The sequence below is a fragment of the Canis lupus genome (genome assembly GCF_048164855.1).
Source record: "Canis lupus baileyi chromosome 4 unlocalized genomic scaffold, mCanLup2.hap1 SUPER_4_unloc_1, whole genome shotgun sequence".
Classification (NCBI taxonomy): Eukaryota; Metazoa; Chordata; class Mammalia; order Carnivora; family Canidae; genus Canis; species Canis lupus.
The window spans coordinates 638759-658694 of NW_027326406.1; the positions used below are offsets into that span (position 1 = coordinate 638759).

The 19936-nt window shown below is 33.9% G+C and overlaps 1 protein-coding gene across 1 annotated transcript in view; it reads right to left on the reverse strand.

Annotated features, from left to right (window-relative positions):
* Positions 1-836: 836 nt before the first annotated feature.
* IPMK (inositol polyphosphate multikinase) overlaps positions 837-19936 on the reverse strand; it is a 60754-nt gene continuing 41654 nt past the window's right edge. The window contains exons 5-6 of the mRNA XM_072818815.1: positions 7736-7817; positions 837-6044 (exon numbers count right to left, since the gene is read on the reverse strand). Of these exons, the coding sequence (XP_072674916.1) occupies positions 5422-6044; positions 7736-7817 (705 nt within the window). The 3' untranslated portion in view covers positions 837-5421. The remainder of the gene's footprint in view (positions 6045-7735; positions 7818-19936) is intronic.

A 19936-nucleotide genomic window follows, 5' to 3' on the forward strand; every position in this document is an offset into this window, starting at 1 on the left:
CAGCTTTTATTTAGTTCTTACACTGAGCTATAACTAGGGGACTATGACAATAGGATTCTCTGTTAGTCTCAGCAGCTAGGCAGCCAATCTTAAAAAACTACATCACATAGTATTGCTCTTTCCCACTGTTCACAGTAGCAGGCATAAAAGAGGAATGCTACACAGCCTTCTGGAGCCTTGAATCACAGCTGCAATGAGACTATGAATCCCTCTTCTTCCTCTTGCATTTTATCAGAACTGACTCCACTCATTCACAGCTCTGCTGAATTAAGAATCAGTCCTAGTCCCAATATTTTATCCCATAGTTACACAGTTTTTTTCTACCAGACAGTACATATTTTGAGAACATGTACTGAAAATCTTATGCAGCTTTTAAAAATCCCCCAAACCAAATATGGTGCCTAATATAGGGTAGGTATTTGATAGTATCCTCTCTTTTTATTTAATGAATGAAAATACTTAGGTCACTAATTAAGTAGCTGATTCATCAAACTTCAAATACAAGCAAAACTATCTTACCCCTTCTGAAGTTTACAATTATGTATTTTCACAGACAAGTCATTTTTGTTTCTGCTATAGTCCACTTCTCCTATAAGGTTGATTCCAAAGATTTTGGTACATCTGATAGAAAAATATTTAGGCAAAAAGTTTACATATTTTTTCATTTGTAATGCATATGCTTTTTTCCATTAACAGCTTGTCTTAATCATCTTTGAATCACTAATGATTCCTGTAGTTTTTAGTATATAACATGCACGTAAATGTTTGTTGAATGATTAAGTTGTTTTTAAATTACCATGAAGTTTGTTAGCAAATTATAATTAATGAAGAAAAGATCAAATGCAAAACATTTTAATAGGTTGTCAAATATACAGTTATTAGAATTATCTAAATATCACTTATAAAAATCAGTATATCACATTAGATGATTCTATAAAATAAAAACACAAATCACACATTGACAATAACCCCTGCAGTCCAAGAATACCCCCATCAATACTACAAATTACAAACACATTTTAAAAAAGAAAGACATTATTTAGACATTTAAGCCAAAGTAACTTTGACTACACTAAATACATTCATTCATCAAGTACAATAAATTTAGCATAGTCACTAATACAATTTTAGGTGCAATTTCACATGCTTTCATAAATCTTCCAGTACAGCTCCTTATAGTAAAGTGTCTTTGTGCACGCCAATTTCATTTATATGCAGGTGCATTACACATCATACTTGAAACTATTTCACTTCATAATTAAACTTGTTAACATGTATTGTAAGTGAACACCAGGCCAAAATTTAACCCCATGATGACAAAGTTTAACAACTAAAAGTTTTCAAAGTATTTCCTAATTTATTTAATCACATGAATGCTATTTCCTCTTATTAGACACTATCAACATAAGTAACAAGAATTTAAACATCAAAAAAAAAATGGAGACTCCAACCTTCCTAAAATATTAACAAGCATTTTAAGTAACAATACTTCACTCTGTAAGTCAAAAAGTAATTTCATTTTCATTGCCAAATTTAAAATATCAATAATTTGAAGATGAGACTGAGGCCTAAAGTATTTGTACTACTTGTAAAACACAAATTTTAAAAATGTGCAGTAATTTGCTTGTGAATATGTAATGGAATGTTTTTCACAGTAATGTTCTGTTAAAACACTACTCTCAATGGGCAGCCTAAAAATAAACGTACCTTTACCGGCAAGAAAGTGAAAAATTAAGGCCTTTTTATCCTATCTATAATTGCTACCTGAACTCAGGAGTCAAATAGAGGTTATAATGCTGCTAAATATTATTTTTAACCTAATATATTGTCAGTTACTTTGTCTCCGCTCATTACCTTATCTCTACACAAATTCAAATGCCAGTTAACTTTATTATTGTTAAATGCATATTTTTCTGTATCTCTATTTTAATTAGGTCCCCAAACCCACCCCATCTAGACAGAATGCAGAAAATGGTTAGGGCTTTGCCTGATTGGTTCACAACTGTATATTCAGGGGCCGAAAATGCTTTATTCGGTAGACATCCACTAAGTATTTTTGAATGAATTAAGTAAAGCCCGGCCTCCATAGGCAACTCTACTTGTCTTCCCAAAGCACTGATAGACAATTGCTACCTCTTTACATGATTAAATTGACATTTTTTGAAGAAACTATAAAAATATTACAGGATGTAGTGGAAGGATAACTGAGGCTACAAACATCAAATCAAGATTAAAGGCACTGGATAAGGAAGATTATTACAAAGCATTGTAAACAATTTTAAGAGCAAATCAAGTTTTAAATTAACAAATGCCTAACTGCTAAAAGAGTACTAAAATGATGACAATGTTTTAAAAAGTGGACAAAATTTTTGCAATTTCACAAATAAAATTGTTTCATTCCATTTTCTTTCATCCTGTATTTTCTACAATATTCCAAATCCTAGAAACAAATGTCTTCAGTTGCATGAAAATAAAAATTACAACTGAAATATCTCTAAAAATTAATTCCTTTTTCTTAAGTTATATTAGGAATTTAATATACTGACATTATAGAGATAGTATGAAGAACATCGTCTTGGAAATCATAAAATAGTAGGTTACACTCAAAGTAAAAAAAAAAAGTTCTTATTCAGTTGAACATAACCTTAAGCCCCAAAATAGGAAATTGTAGTGTAAGAGGCATAGTAAGATCGTTCCAGACACATTAAACAAAGAATAATGAATACTGAGTTGAAAATACCAAGCTCCATGTTAGAGCCATTTTAATATACACATTTTCACAACTGTTTCTTGCAAAACTATTTAGATAAAATATTTAGCACTTATCAATTTTTAATTTATTTCAACCTATGCAACTTCCCACCCATATTAAAATATCAATTAGTGTAAATACTTCATTATAAAACTATTATCCAATTTAAATTTTTATTAGAGAAATGTATTATTCACTATCCACAATTTTTCAAAAGTCCTTTTCATGAGTGCATTCCATAAGAAATACACTAAAATCATTATTTATGTTTCCTAGGGGGGAAAAAAAACTATGATAACCCTATTAACTCAAACTATATCCTTATTATGCTTATTTCTTAAACATGTACATGTTTAAATATGCTTGGTAAATAGTGATCATTCTTCCCCACAGTGGTAAATTTCAGCATAATGTTAAATAACTGGGCTAGATAGTAAAATATTCACATGTAGATTACATAAATACTTACTCTGTGACATGTAAGGTTGACTAATAAAGTAACAGAAAATGGGTATTGGATAACAGTGATAAAAAAATGTAAACAGAATTAAATGTTAATCTCTTCCCTGAAAAACAAAAGATAAAAGCGCTTCTTGTTTTAGTAAAACAAAAGATGATCTACTGTATCAAAAAGGTAAGACACTGATTTTTACAAAACTGTATTTCCAAATATGGATAAAGAAAATCTGGAACAGCTGATTCACACTTTATTGAGCTAAAATGTGCAAAAAGTCTGGTAATACTTAAATTTATTAAATTCACTGTATATACGCTGATACCATCCCATACAAAAAAAGCCTCTTGTTAAGACTCAAAACTGTTAATTATCTGAGCTTAAGACTTATTGAACTACTGTCCGAGTAACAACAACAACAACAAAAGTCTATACTGTAGGAGAAAAAAAGTAAAATTAAAAAATTTTTTACTATTTACTAGGACTTGAAATTCATCCTCACAAAAAAAAGCTACAGCCAATACTCATTTAGACAGTAGAGAAAAATATGAAGTCTCTATGAAAAATACTTATACTGACCCTAAGTAAAAAATTTAAAACAAATTTTGCTATAACAAAATGTATATGAATTTTAAAGTAATTCGGGTTTAATAGACTTACTAAGCATAGAATTCACAGAGCATTTGGTACTTCTGTTTGTGCTTAGGTATTTGCAAAGTACACTTAGAGAGGTTGGGAAAGTGAGATAAATATAAAAAAATTGTGATACTTTCCTCCATACCAAAAAAAAGCTGCTTAGAATTAAAACTTGAATTTGTAATTCTAGGGGAAAAAGAGAGGGCAAAAGTCCAACAGCCCACAAATCTAAAACATTTTCCAGGAATATGACAAAACTCTTAACTACTTAGCAGGGTTATTAGTGAATCAAAGTGCAAGTAATGCTTTCATAAATATCTAACATATTTGTAAATTTAATTTCAAAGTTTTAAATGTTTTCAAATAATAGTTATTTTTTAAAATGGTGATATATGTGAATCACATATAATACTTAAAAAAATCTAATTTTTCCAGGAAAAATGGCATCTCCGCCACCTATTACAAAAGTAAATCATAATCTCTCTCTGGAATAGGATATAAAAACATTTTGAGTAAGAGTGAAATAGAAGCATGGATTTAGATATGCACCAAATTCATAGTGATGCACTAATTTACACATAATATTTTTGGTAACACAATACTGGATGGTGTCCTTCACTACTTATTAGAATTCTGAGAATTCTAACATATATTTATACTAGTGCTGAACCAAATGGGGACATGAATTTTAAAAGAGAAAATTCTCAATAGCTATTTAAAGGAGAAATAAGACAAAGCTTCAATCATCTATGTTTTGAAGCTGCAGTTAGAGGAAACGATATTTATATGGTTTACAACACCTTTCACAATGTAGTAAATATATATTCCAATTTTAAAAGAAAAACATTATGTTCCTGGCAAATAACTTCTCTTTTCTCCTAACCTTGGCAAGAATAATTATTAGTGACTCTAATTTCAAGATTTTTGTTGTTGTTGTTGAATTATCTTTCTTGTGAAGTATAATATATTGAAATAGGCATATAAATGGAAATTAAAGAGAAAATCTGCTTTTGGAATACAATGATTCTGAATTGCTTTATTAAGAAGCACCTTTTGATATGCTGGTCTGAACTTTTAATATAAAACCTAAACAGTACTTAACTGTTCTGAAGTAGAATTTTCTCCAGTTTTAATAACTTCATACATAGTAACACTAAGGACATCAACCTGTGCTCTCTAGATTTTTTAAAGTGTTCAAATAATTTAATGAGTTTAGATATGGCTCATTGTCAAGGTTGGGTGGATAGAGATTTCATGACAAATTGGCTACAGAAAGCTAAATAAACTCTTAATGACTGAATAATGGTTTGCATTTTGCTTGAGCCAAACAGATGTTTAAGCCATGTACCACCACATTCCCTGCTTAACATTCCTAAGTTTCTTTATTCTTCATAGTTTTCTAATGAACAAATAATTAGTTTTCCTGAGTAAGATTATAAAAAAGATAACCCTTCTACCAAAAGTATAAAGACAAAATGTAGACTCACAATACAAATTTTTTACATAGCTTTACAAGTGCAGAGATATCGACTGCTGCTCTTATGATTGCCCCATCCCTTAGAAGACTGCAGCAAAGGATTCAATTGTCTAAAATACTTTGCAGCACAGTAATTAAATGCTTCAGCCCATAAACATATCCCTCATCTATTGTGTTGCTAGGGAACACATGAGCAAAATCTATCATTCGCACTTCTGCTTCTGAAATCTCTTGGCAACCAGTGGGAAGATGATAGAAAACTTTTTCCAGTTGGGAAAGTACATTTCCATTTAAATGTTCCTGTGACATGCTTTTCCACCCATTGTCTTGCTCTATATTTTCAACTTCCAATGAAGTCTGACTGTGATGCTTTTTTGAACACATTTTTCTGTGACGAGCATACATCTTGGACAAGCTTTTGCCTACTGAAGCATCTATTTTCCCATTCTCTGTAGAATTTAACACATGAAAGTTATTATTGTACTCCAGGACATCTGCACCTGACAGTTGCCCTTTGGACAAAAACTTTTCTACCAAAGTTCTGTCATTTGATTTTGTAGTAGTTGGCCGAGATGAACCTTCATAAACAAACAGTAATGAACTTGCATAAAAGTTAAGCTGCTTCTGATTTTCAAACCACTGCAGAATATTCTCAACTTTCTGAATACTGGCAGCAACAGCATCTTTTCTTAAGCAGAATCCATTATGAAAAAACCTGGAAACTCCTATAAATAGGAAAATATTGGATTATAATGAAATTATGAACTCGCTATCACCTGGGAAGTGAATTCATCTTAGATAGAATTCTTCAACTTTTTCCCATCACCCCTTGCAATTAACTGAACAGGTAAAATTCTAGTCAGAGAAACTTGGACCTCAAACTTAATTTCTAGTGTGGAGGACTCTCTTACTAGAAAATGACACTTATGTAAAGTTAAATATGTAAAGTGAAATATACTACTTAGATTTAAAAAATTATTACACTAGGATTGGTAGTTTAGTTCTCTATATTCTCTTGAGGAACGTGATAAGATTTGCTTCATTTGCTAGTGTGAGGGATTTTTTAATAAGGTTATTTGTTTGTTAGAATCATACTCAAGAGCTAATCTAAACCTAGGGTCAAATCACAGGCACTTGTAATAGCATCAACAGGGATCCCTGGGTGGCTGGGCAGTTTGGCACCTGCCTTTGGCCCAGGGCGCGATCCTGGAGTCCCGGGATCGAGTCCCGCATCGGGTTCCCGGCATGGAGCCTGCTTCTCCCTCTGCCTGTGTGTCTGCCTCTCTCTCTCTCTCTCTCTCTGTCTGTCATAAATTAATTAATTAATTAATTAATTAATCTTTAAAAAATTACCAACAGCCAAAATATCAAATAATGAACTATAATAAATCCTTTTGTTCTTAATAAAGTTGATTAAATCAGTCTTCACAAAAGTTAAGCTCTCTTTGGGGATCAACACTACTCCAGGTTGAATATGTTCTTCAAAATTGAGATTTTTAGATGTTTTAACCTATCAGATTATTAATAATCTTTTAAGATTATTTATGCTTATTTTATTATATTTGAGAATTTATGGGTATATATAATTTGATTTCTGCCCTTAAATAGTTTGTTCCTCCACTCTGGGACAGAAATTACTTATAAAAATATATTCATATTAGCCTGCAAAATATTTTAATAAAGAGCCAATTGAATATTATCCTGCTGTTGGTTAAGCAAACCAAGGCAAATACTGTTAAGATCACACAGTGTATGTTTGTTTTCTATATATAAAATAAAAATTTTTCTTCAAACTATTTACACTACACATAAACTCTTTCCCATCTTAGGCAAAGCTAAGAATAAGCGTTTAATAGAATAATATTTCCAGAAACCTATTAAGGTATTATTGTTTTTGTAATAGCTTGGTTATTTTAGAAGCATGTATGTTAACAGGCTTTATTTAAACTGCTTCTAAAGCCATTTATTTATTATGTAGTTGTAGAAACTTATAATACACAGTTAAACTACACATGGGAGATTTCAATAAAAATACATTATATACAATAATACACATTTTAAAGTTCTCTTATGTAACAGTATACAGTTTTAATACACTATGATTTACATATTAGGATTTGAAGACAACTCTAGTTTAGGACTTGGACTGTATTACTGGTTCACTGATGTCCATTATTTTTTTTTTATGTATAACAATAAATAAGAAATGAACTAAATGTAAAAGAAAGCATTCATGGATCCATGGTTTTGGTGTATTACAAACCAGGGATTATGATTAATGCGGTTTTATCAATTTAAGGGTTTTTTAGAGTTTACTTATGGATTGAATCACTATAACAAAGAAGAATTAAGATTGAAATTACTTTAGAATCATTTTGAAAACTGTGCAGTAATAGTATGGTTTTTCAATCCTTACCATCCTTTAGAGTTTCTTTTGTTAAACTTCTTCCATAGTGCTGGTTTTGTGTCTCATAGCTATCAGAATGAACATGATAAACCTGTGAGAAAAAGCACTAAATATTAAAAACGAATAGTTCTCGGCTATATGAGATTTATACAGCGATGCAAGGATAGTAAAAGACAGGAAGATCTACACATATTTCATTCTAATGGATTTAAGAAGAAAAATATTGTATTGTATCATATCAATGGATGCTGAAAAGGCATTTAAAAATTTATATACTTGGGACACCTGGGTGGCTCAGCAGTTGAGCATCTGCCTTTGGCTCAGGGCATGATCCCAGTGTGGGGATTGAATTCCGCATCAGGCTCTGCGGGGAGCCTGCTTCTCCCTCAGCCTATGTCTCTGCCTCTGTGTCTCTCATGAAAAAATAAATAAAATCTTAAAAAAAAACATTATGGGGATCCCTGGGTGGTGCAGCGGTTTGGCTCCTGCCTTTGGCCCAGGGCGCGATCCTGGAGACCCGGGATCGAATCCCACGTCGGGCTCCCGGTGCATGGAGCCTGCTTCTCCCTCTGCCTGTGTCTCTGCCTCTCTCTCTGTGTGACTATCATAAATAAATAAAAAAAAATTTAAAAAAAAACATTATGAAAGTAGAAAACAGATCCAACACATGGATGCTTAATGCACTTGAAAAAAACTGACATAAAATTATTTAAAAAAATGTATACCCTCTATTGATGAAAACTCTTTAAAAGGAGTTTAAGTGATGAATATTTCCAATATGAAAGAATTATCTATAACATTATCAATCCACCAACAGCTAGCCTCAAGTTTAGAAAAGGAAATAAGGAAGTATCTGTTCTAAAATATAAGAAGCTTTAAGAAAAAGTATTCTACCACAATTTTTTTTATCATCTATCTAATATTGTTCTGGAATTTCTAGCAAATATAAACTGACAAGAGAAAGGGTATAATAATTTGGAAAGAAGGAGATAAAAATATTAATCTTTGTAGATAATGGTTGTATATTGGAAAATCAACTGAAAAATTAATCAAACAATAAGAACTTGAGTACAAACTGGTATACAGAAATAAGCTTTCATATATACAAATAACCAGTTAGAAAATGTAATGGCAGACCCCATTTACAAGTGCAACAACAAAGAAATAAAACATAGAGATAAACTAAGTAAGTATAAGTCTACATAAAGAGATCTTTAAAACATTCCTAAGACATACACACACACACTTAATGTTCTCAGAGAGGAAATTCAACATCATAAAAGAGATCAATTCTACTTAGTCAACAACTAAAATGTGATTATAACAAAACATCTTTTTTAAACCATATAAGCAAATTCTGAAGTTTATATTAAAAAATAAGAATAGGCAGGAAAAATCCAAATAAGAGTACTGAGGGAATAGCCTTGCCATCCTACTAGATACTAAAATATATTTTATTTATATTTTCCCACTTGATGGAAATATATGAGAAATAATTATATATTTTTAGTGTACATGATTATTTGCTATAACACTGTATAATGATTACTAAGATCAAGATAATTAACACATGCATCACTTCACAGTTAACTCATTTTTTGTGCATGTGTGGTGAGAAGGCTTAAGATCTACTCTCAGCCAATTTCAAATATACAGTACTATATTATTAACTATAGTCATCATGCTATATATAAGATCCTCAGAACTTATTCATCTTGTACCCTCCAACCTACATCTCCCCACTTTCCCCTCCTCTAAACCTCTAGGAGCCACCATTCTATTATTTCCATGAAATCAGCTTTTTTTCTTTAGTTCACTTATAAGTGGTACCACACATCATTTGTCTTTCTTTGTCTGGCTTATTGCACTTAGTATGGACCCTTCAGGTTCATCCACACTGTTGCACAGCAGGATTTCCTTCTTTCTTGTGGCTGAATAATATTCCATTGTGTGTATGTCTGTGTGTGTGTGTGTGTGTGTGTGTGTACACACCACATCTTCTTTATCCATTCATCTGTAAGTGACACAGGTTGTTTCCATATCTTGGCTATTGTTAATAATGCTGCAATAAACATTGGGAGTGCAGATATCTCCAAGATATATTGATTTCATTAAAACATATTTTTAGAATCAAATACATGAGAAGTTTGTATGTGATAATAGTACTTAAAATCAGTAGAAAAAGATGGATTATTTATTAAATAGCCATAGTGTGATTAGGTAGTGAACTGGAAAAAATAAGTTGTATTTAAACTTTATACCAGAATAAATTCCAAATACATCAAATATCAAAATGCACAAAATGAAATGATAAAAGTGTCCCCACAAAGATGGAAGACTCCTTGAATAACTGATATTAGGGAAAATATTTCCTACCAAAACTCAGAAACTCCCTTTATATACATTGTTTTTTAAAATGTTCATAGTGTTTTTGCCATGCAGAAATCAAAAGACAAGACACAGAGAAAAGGTATTTAAAATTTATATAATGAACAAAGGGCATGATTACTCTTATGGGAAAATGAACAAAGGATCTGAACAGTTCACATAACCCAATCAGCTCTCAAACATACCAGGAGCACAGCCCCTGCCCCAAACCATGAAAAATCATGTCTCAGACTTTGCCAAATGTCTTCCTGGAGCAAAACTGCCCCTGGTTCAAAACCACCACTCTATATATCAAGCAGACTGCCAATATCTACCAAAATATAAATGAATATAAGCCCAGCAATTCCCCTAGGAACTTGTCCCATAAATATGCTAGCATACTGGTGGAATGAGGTAGGCCTCTGTTTACTAATTTGTAATATTATTTAAAAATAGTGGGATCCCTGGGTGGCGCAGCGATTTAGCGCCTGCCTTTGGCCCAGGGCGCGATCCTGGAGACCCGGGATCGAATCCCATGTCAGGGTCCCGGTGCATGGAGCCTGCTTCTCCCTCTGCCTATGTCTCTGCCTCTCTCTCTCTCTCTCTTTCTCTGTGTGTGACTATCATAAATAATAAATAAAAATTAAAAAAAATAAAAATAAATAAAAATAAAAATAGCAAAAGACTGCAAAAACAATCAAAGGATTCATCAAAGGTAGTTAAATTGGGTAAAAAGGGTTAAATGATGATATAATAACAGGATATAAAACTGTGGAGACATCTTTATGATTTAAATAGGAAAAAAGTAAGACACAAAATCATGTTCAAAGTAGGTTTTATGATCAAAGAACACAATATATGCAGTATTTGTATATATTAAAAATATCTCTGGAAGGATACACCGGGGAAAATATATAGCATCCTATGTGTAAGGTGACTTCTCACTGTATATGTTTCTATACTTTTGGAATCTGAAGCATACAACAATGTATCTTCTTAAATATTAATATATTTTTAAGAGATTCATTTACTTATTTTTGAGAGAGAGAGTCTGTGCACAAGTGGAGGGAGGTACAGATGGAGAGAATCTCAAGCTAACTCCCTACTGAGCGCAGAGCCTGATCTGGGGCTCATTCTCATGACCCAGTCTTGGTCAGCAGCAAAGATATTTGTAAATCAGAAGATATACCCCAACTTTGAAAATATCTATATATGTAGCCAAAAAAATTTTTTTAAATCTACTTTTCTTTTTTTTTTTTTTTTTAAATGGAAAGGAGAATTGGACAGGAGTAGGACAGACTAAGAACAAGACTTTTGAACAAGCAAAAGTTGGGGTGCCTGGCTGGCTCTCTCAGTGCGGCATGTGACTGACCTTTAATCTCAGGGTTGTGAGTTCAAGCCCCACATCAGACATGGAGCCTACTTAAAAACAAACAAAATGAAACACAAACAAAAATGAAAAACAAAACAACAAGAAACAAGCAAAAGCAAGTGCTAACCTTCCTGGATCATATTTCAATATATGAATTAAACTTAAAATGTCAGGAGCAAACAAATTCAAGTATCTTTAGCAAAACACCTAAAAAGATATACAGAGTCTGATCTTTAGACAATGCAATCAATACCAAAAGAGAAGAATCTTTTCCACAAGTAACTAGTAATCAGTGATTAAGAAAAGGTACTTCTCTCCAAAAAGTATTTCTTTGTCAAAACTTAAAGCTGTTGCCATAAATATACTGGAACATCTGAAAATTAAGTCATTTAAAATCTTAAATTATATGTTTTAAAGATATTTCAGGTAAGTTTCTATGAACTATATTTTAATTACTTTAGGCTAATAAATCCCTGTAATTACATAGGACTTGTTTTCAGAATCAATACAAAACTGGAAAATTAAACAAGAATGTATACAATAGTTAATCTATAAGGACACTACCTCAAAAATCAGTAAGTCCTAAAGCAAGTTACTGATATACTCACTTCTCTCAAGTCTGATACTTTAAGATACTATATACCCCACCTACCTACATACAGTATATTCCAGTCACCTTACATAAACTCCTGTTTCACAATATGGTCTTCTTCTCAGTTTTCTACCTATTAGAAACTTTCTCTTGTTGCCAGTTCAAAAGACAGGTATCCCCTGCTTTTCAAAAGTTTGTGTTATGCCACTTTACTTTTACAAAAGAACTACATTAATATCTGTTTTTGCTAGTCAAAAGAGATCAAAAGAGGATTTTCACTTCTATAAAGAAAAGCAAAAAGTGAAAATAGCGTTTAATCAAATCTTTCATAGGAACACTCTACTTTCAGAGAGCAGGGAAAAACTGTACTATCTTTTCTAAAGTCACCCTATAACCTTCCTCTCTTGATTCCCTTGCTTTTATAGGGACTACTCTATTTCAACCTCTTTTGTAACAGATATTCCAATAACCCTTGTTATTAAATCAATGGTGAGTCTTTTTTTTAAGATTTCTTTTTCATATTTAAAGTCCTCTCTACACCCAGCATCCTGAAGCCAAAACTTGTATGCTCCACTAACTGAGCCATCCCGGTGCCTCAAAATTCATCTTTCTTTTTAAAGATTTTTTCTTTTTTAATTTCAATTTTAGCTAACAGACAATGAGATATTGGTTTCTGGAGTAGAATTCAGTGATTTATCACTTACAATACCCAGTGCCCACCACATCAAGTGTCCTCTATAATACCGATCACCGATCTATCCCATCCCCACCCACTTCCCTCCATCAATCCTCAGTTTGTTCTCTATCATTAAGAGTCTCTTCTGGCTTGCTTCCCTCTCTCCTTTTCCCCCCTCTTGCTATACATCTGTTTTCTTTCTTAAATTTCACGTAAGTGAGATTACATGGTATTTGTCTTTCTCTGACTTATTTCATTTAGTATAATACACGCTAGTTCCAACCACGTTGTTGCAAATGGCAAGATTTCATTTTTGAGTCTTATCATCTACACCATCTTGGGATCAATGTATAAATAAAGTATAATTACTGAAAGTTATTAAAAATAAAGAAACCCTAGGGGTGCCTGGATGGCTCAGTCAGTTAAGTGTCCAACTCTTGATTTCAGTTCAGGTCATGATCTCAGGGTTGTGAGACTGAGCCCTGTGTCAGGCTCTGGGCTGGGTGTGGAGCCTGCTTAAGATTCTCTCCCTCTTCCTTTGCCCCTCCCCCTGGCTCATTCACCCTCTCTCTCAAAAAAATGTTTTTAAATAAATAGAAAGATACTAAATCAGCACAGAAAATTGGCAAATTATTCTACCTACACAACTTCTTCTACTACTGGTTGAGCAGAACAGAAAAATATTTAAATGTATTTTAAATATTTGATATATTTGGTAAACTTCAGTCTAGTCAGTGACATCAAGGGATTTTTTGTTTTAAGGCAGACTTCCCTGGAGGGAAATTTTTACACTTTATAGAGTATTAATTCTAAAATTATCTAACTCTATTATTAGTCTATAAACCCACTATGACTAAAAAAGTCAAATTTACCACCTTCCAAAGAAATAAACTATTTGAGAAATTTAACTCTAACATTACTCTTATTAAAATTCAAGGTTTATCTTCCAATTTTAATATCCTAGAATTGTCTAAGCAAATCTATATTCACATCATTTTCATTTTTTAAAAATTTTTATTTATTTATTCATGGGAGACACATAGAAAGAGAGGCAGAGACACAGGCAGAGGGAGAAGTAGGTTCCATGCAGGGAACCCGATGTGGGACTCGATCCCCAGACTCCAGGATCACACCCTGAGCTGAAGGCAGATGTTTAACCCCAGGCGTCCCTCATTTTCATTTATCATCTCATACTTTAATCATAACCTTTCTCAGATAATTAAACAATATGTTAACTACTATGTAAAGGAAGTTACGAGAACAAAAATAACAGGAACACAAATTGATCCAGTATGATCCCCACTAAAATCCTAATTGGCATTTTTTGGCAGGAATTGACAATTACAACTTAATTCTAAAATGTATGTGTAAATTTAAAGATGATCCAAAATTAGCCAAAACAATCTTGAATAAAAGAAGAATAAAGTTAGAGCTGTTAAGATTTCTGATTTTAAAGCTTACTCCAAGGCTACATTAATAGACATTGTGGTTCTAAAAAAAAAAAAAACTGCAAATCATACATTTGATAAGGGGTTAATATCCAAAATATATAAGGTACTCATAAAATTTAATAGAAAATATAAATTGGGTAGAGCTACTATGCAAAACAATATGGAGATTACTCAAAAAATTAAAAACAACTACCATATGATCCAGCAACTCTACTTCTGGGTATATGTTCAAGGAAACAAAAACAAAATATCGCAGAGATATCTGCGTCTCCATATTCACTGCAGCATTATTCACTATAGCCAAAATATGGAAACAACCTAAATGGCCACCAATAGATGAATGGATAAAGATATGGTGTACATATATACAACGGAATTATTATTCATTCATGAGAAAGAAAAAAATCCTGCCATTTGAAACAACTAGGGTGCACCTTAAGGGCATTATGCTACATAAAATAAGCCAGACAAAGAAAGACAAGTACTTCATGGCATCACTTATGTGTGGAATCTCAAAAAAAAAAAAAAAAAAAAATCAAACTCATAGAAACAGAGTAAAAAAGTGGTTGCCAAGGGCTGGGAGGTGGGGAAATAGGGTAAAGTGAGTAAAAAGGTACAAACTTTCAGCAACAAGATGAATAAAGTCCTGAGGATCTAATGTAAAATAAGGTGACTATAGTTAATAACATTGTAGTGTATAACTGAGATTTGCTAAGAGAGTAGAATTTAAATGTTCTCACACAAGTAAAAGATAAATATGTGAGGTAATTGATGTGTTAATTAACTAGCTGGGCAGAATCCTTTTAAATGTCTATGCATATTAAATCACCATGATGTACACTTTAAATATCTAATAATTTTATAGGTCAATTATGCCTCAGTAAAGGTTAAATTTTTTTAAAATGTGATACTGGCATAAAGACATAATATGAATCAAAAACACAGAATTGAAAATCCAGAAATAAATTCTCACATTTATAGTTCACTTATTTTCAACAAGGGTGTCAAGACTATTTGATGAGGTCTTGAAAGAACGGCCTTTTCAACAAATGGTGCTGGGACAACTAGATATCCATATGCAAAAGAATTAAGTTTGTCGCCTTCCTCAAACCACACCCTCAAAATAAACTTAAAATGCATCACATAGCCCAATGTAAGAACTAAAACTATACAATCTTTAGAAGAAAAATAGGAGTAAATTTTCATTCCTTTGGGTAGGCAATGTTTCTTAGCTATAACACCAATGGCATAGGTAACAAAAGAAAATGAAAAAAATAAATTAGATTTCAAAATGAAAACTTCAAAGGAACTGTCAACAAAGTAAAAGAATGGGAGAAAATATTTGCAAATCATATATCTGATTAGGGATTTGTATAAAACTCATTAGTAAAAAGACAACCCAATTTAAAAATAGGCAAAGCATTGGAAAAAACATTTCTCCAAAGAGGATATACAAATAAGATCAATAAGCACATGAAAAGACGCTTAACATCATTAGCCATTAGGAAAATGTAAATCAAAAGCATAATGAGATACTACTTCACATCCATTAGGATGGCTATGGTTTAAAAAAAAAAAAAGGCAGTAACAAAGGCTGCACAAGGATGTGAAGAAATTAGAACCCTCATACATCACTGGCAGGAATGTAAAATGGTGCAGGAACTTTGGAAAAACACTACAGCAGTTTCTTAAAAGGCTAAACTTAAAACATAGGACCCATCAATTTCAAACTTAGAAATCTACCCAAAGGAAATAAAAACATATTCACATGTAAAAACTTGTGCATGCATGTTCATAAAAGCATTAATAATAGCCAGAAAGTGAAAACAAACCCAATGTCTATCAATAAATGAATGGATAGGGACTTTCAGCAAGATGGCGGAAGAGTGGGAGACCTCATTTAATCTAGCCCCTTCAATTTATTTAAAGAACTATCAAAGTATTCTGAGCACCCATGAATTCACCTTGGGATATAAGAAAAGAGTCTCTGGAACTTTACAAGTAAAAAAGCAACCACTTTTTGCAAGGTAGGAGGTGTGGGGAAGAGAATCTGAGAGAAAATAGGGGAAAATAAATGGAGGGGAGAGCCTCTCTAAGCTGTATATAGCCCAGGAAGGCAAAATTGAAACCTTGAGAAAGTTGCTTTAGTGAGAGACATCCCTGGTGCTCTGGTGGTGAAACGGGAAGAATTCGGGGGGCGGGGTGGTGGTGGTGAAGGACAGTGTGGTCTCAGGACCCTAGAGTCACAGAATTAACGGGGGTTCCTGAGATGGTGGAGTTCCCAAGCAGTGGAGCAGTGATACTGGTTAGGATCAGCAAATCCAGGGGAGGCTCTCAACTTGGGTTAGCCATAGACTTCAAGCCTAGCAGGACGATCAGGGGACTATCTCTACCCCGGGAATCTGCAAAGGACTGGAATGCAGGCACCCTCCACCTCCCCAAAGGGAGAGGGTAAACACAGGATCCTGACAGGTGGCCTCAGTGCCAGCACCCTACATAGTGCCATGGGGTGGGATACTCTGACTTCCCAGGGGAGGATCAGTGTGGGCACATACAGCCGCCCCAGTTAAAAATGAGGACCTTTTGTCCCTGAGGGTTTGCTGAGGAGCCGGGCTGGAGATCAAGGTGCAGCCATTTTTGTTTGGATTCTCTAAAGAGGCAAGGAAAACCTTCAGGAATCAAAAACACACAGGATCAGCTTACGCTGAGCCACACCTCCTGGCAAGGGGTTGTGCAACTCCAACCAGGCAAAGACATCTGAGAAACCAGGCAGCAGGCCCCTCCCCCAGAAGATCAACTGGAAAGAACAGGTGCACAGCAAATTTACAATTGCCACAAGACTGTAAAACTCTAGCACTAGGAGAAAAGCGGTTATAGAATGAATATATAGAATGAAGCTTTTTTTCTCATGATTTGTTTATCTCTCAATTAAAATTTTTTCCATTTTTTCCTTTTCAAATAGTTTCTTATTTTAAAAACTGTTTTTTAAATCTTTTTTTAACTTTCTTTTTTTATACTTACACTTCATAGATACTTCATTTTTGGCTTCCTTTCATTCTGTTCAATTTTATTTTTGTATATATATAGGTTTTGCTTTCCAATTTTGGGAAATATTGTCTTCAAGCACACAAACCAATACACATTTAGGAACAAGTGGATCACTGTGTTTTGTCCACCCTGTGAGATTATATTCTCTTTTCCTCCCTCTTTTTTCTTTTGCTTTTTCTTTGTTTTTCAGTTTTGCTTTCTGACCTCATTGGATTTGTCTAGTGTGTATTTTCCTTGGGTTGTGGTTGATATTTTTTAATCTGTTCACTTGTTCATCCACAATTCTCTGGACAAAATGACAAGAAGGAGGAAATCACAACAAAAGAAAAAACGAGAGGTAATACTATCTGCTGCAGATCTAATTGATATGGATTTTTTTGTATATTTTTTATTGGAGTTTGATTGCCAACATATAGCATAACACCCAGTGTTCATCCCATCAAGTGCCCCCCTCAGTGCCCATCACCCAGCCACCCGATCCCCCTGCCCACCTCCCTTTCCACTACCCCTTGTTCATTTCCCAGAGTTAGAAGTCTTTCATGTTGTCATCCTAATATTTCCCACTCATTTTCTCTCCTTTCCCCTTGATTTCCTTTCACTATTTTAATATCCCCCAAATGAATGAGACCATACAATATTTGTCTTTCTCTGATTGATTTACTTCACCCCGTATAATACCCTCTAGTTCCATCCACGTTGAAGCAAATGGTGGGTATTTGTCATTTCTAATGGCTGAGTAATATTCCATTGTATATATATATACCACATCTTTTGCTGCAGATCTAATTGATACGGATTTTTTTGTATATTTTTTATTGGAGTTCAATTTGCCAACATATAGCATAACACCCAATGCTCATCCTGTCAAGTGCCCCCCTCAGTGCCCGTCACCCACTCACCCCCACCCCCTGCCCACCTCCCTTTCTACCATCCCTTGTTGGTTTCCCAGAGTTAGAAGTCTCTCATGCTCTGCCTCCCTTTCTGATATTTCCCACTCATTTTTCTCCTTTCCCCTTTATTCCCTTTCACTATTTTTTATATTCCCCAAATGAATGAGACCACATAATGTTTGTCCTTCTCCGATTGACTTATTTCACTCAGCATAATACCCTCTAGTTCCATCCACGTCGAAGCAAATGGTGGGTATTTATCGTTTCTAATGGCTGAGTAATATTCCATTGTTATACATAGACCACATCTTCTTTATCCATTCATCTTTCGATGGACACCGAGGCTCCTTCCACAGTATGGCTATTGTGGACATTGCTGCTATAAACTTTGGGGTGAGAGGTCCTGCCGTTTCACTGCATCTGTATCTTTGGGGTAAATCCCCAGCAGTGCAATTGCTGGATCATAGGGCAGATCTATTTTTAACTCTTTGAGGAACCTCCACACAGTTTTCCAGAGTGGCTGCACCAGTTCACATTCCCACCAACAGTGCAAGAGGGTTCCCCTTTCTCCACATCCTCTCCAACATTTGTTGTTTCCTGTCTTGTTAATTTTCACCATTCTCACTGGCGTGAGGTCGTATCTCATTGTGATTTTGATTTGTATTTCCCAGATGGCAAGTGATGCGGGGCATATTCTCATGTGCTTGTTGGCCATGTGTATGTCTTCTTTGGTGAAATTTCTGTTCATATCTTTTGCCCATTTCATGATTGGATTGTTTCTTTGCTGTTGAGTTTAATAAGTTCTTTATAGATCTTGGATACCAGCCCTTTATCTGAGATGTCATTTGCAAATATCTTCTCCCATTCTGTGTTTTTTAGTTTTGTTGACTGTTTCTTTTGCTGTGCAGAAGATTTTTATCTTAAGTCCCAATGGTTCATTTTTGCTTTTGTTTCCCTTGCCTTCATAGATGTATCTTGGAAGAAGTTGCTGTGGCCAAGTTCAAAAAGGGTGTTGCCTGTGTTTTGAGTTTATCTTTGTGTATGGTATAAGAGAATGGTCTAGTTTCATTCTTCTACACATGGCTGTTCAATTTTCCAAGCACCAATAATTGAAGAGACTGTCCTTTTTCTAGTGGATAGTCTTTCCTGCTTTGTCGAATATTAGTTGACCATTAAGTTGAGCGCCCATTTCAAGGTTCTCTATTCTGTTCCATATCTATGTGTCTGCTTCTGTGCCTGTACCATACTGTCTTGATGATCACAGCTTTGTAGTACAACTTGAAATCCAGCATTGTGATGCCCCAGGCTCTGTTTTTTTTCAATATTCCCCTGGCTATTCCAGGTCTTTTCTGATTCCACACAAATCACAGGATGATTTGTTCCAACTCTCTGAAGAAAATACATGGTATTTTGATAGAGATTGCATTAAATGTGTAAATTTCCCTGGGTAGCATTGACATTTTCACACTATTAATTCTGCCAATCCATGAGCATGGAATATTTTTCCATCTCTTTGTGTCCTCCTTAATTTCTTTCAGAAGTGTTCTATAGTTTTTAGGGTATAGATCCTTTACCTCTTTGGTTAGGTTTATTCCTAGATATCTTATGCTTTTGAGTGCAATTGTAAATGGGAATGATTCCTTAATTTCTCTTTCTTCAGTTTGTTAGTGTATAGAAATGTCAATGATTTCAGGGCATTGATTTTGTATCCTGCCACGCTACCGAATTGCTGTATGAGTTCTAGCAATCTTGGGATGGAGTGTTTTGGGTTTTCTATATACAGTATCATGTCATCTGCAAAGAGGGAGAGTTTG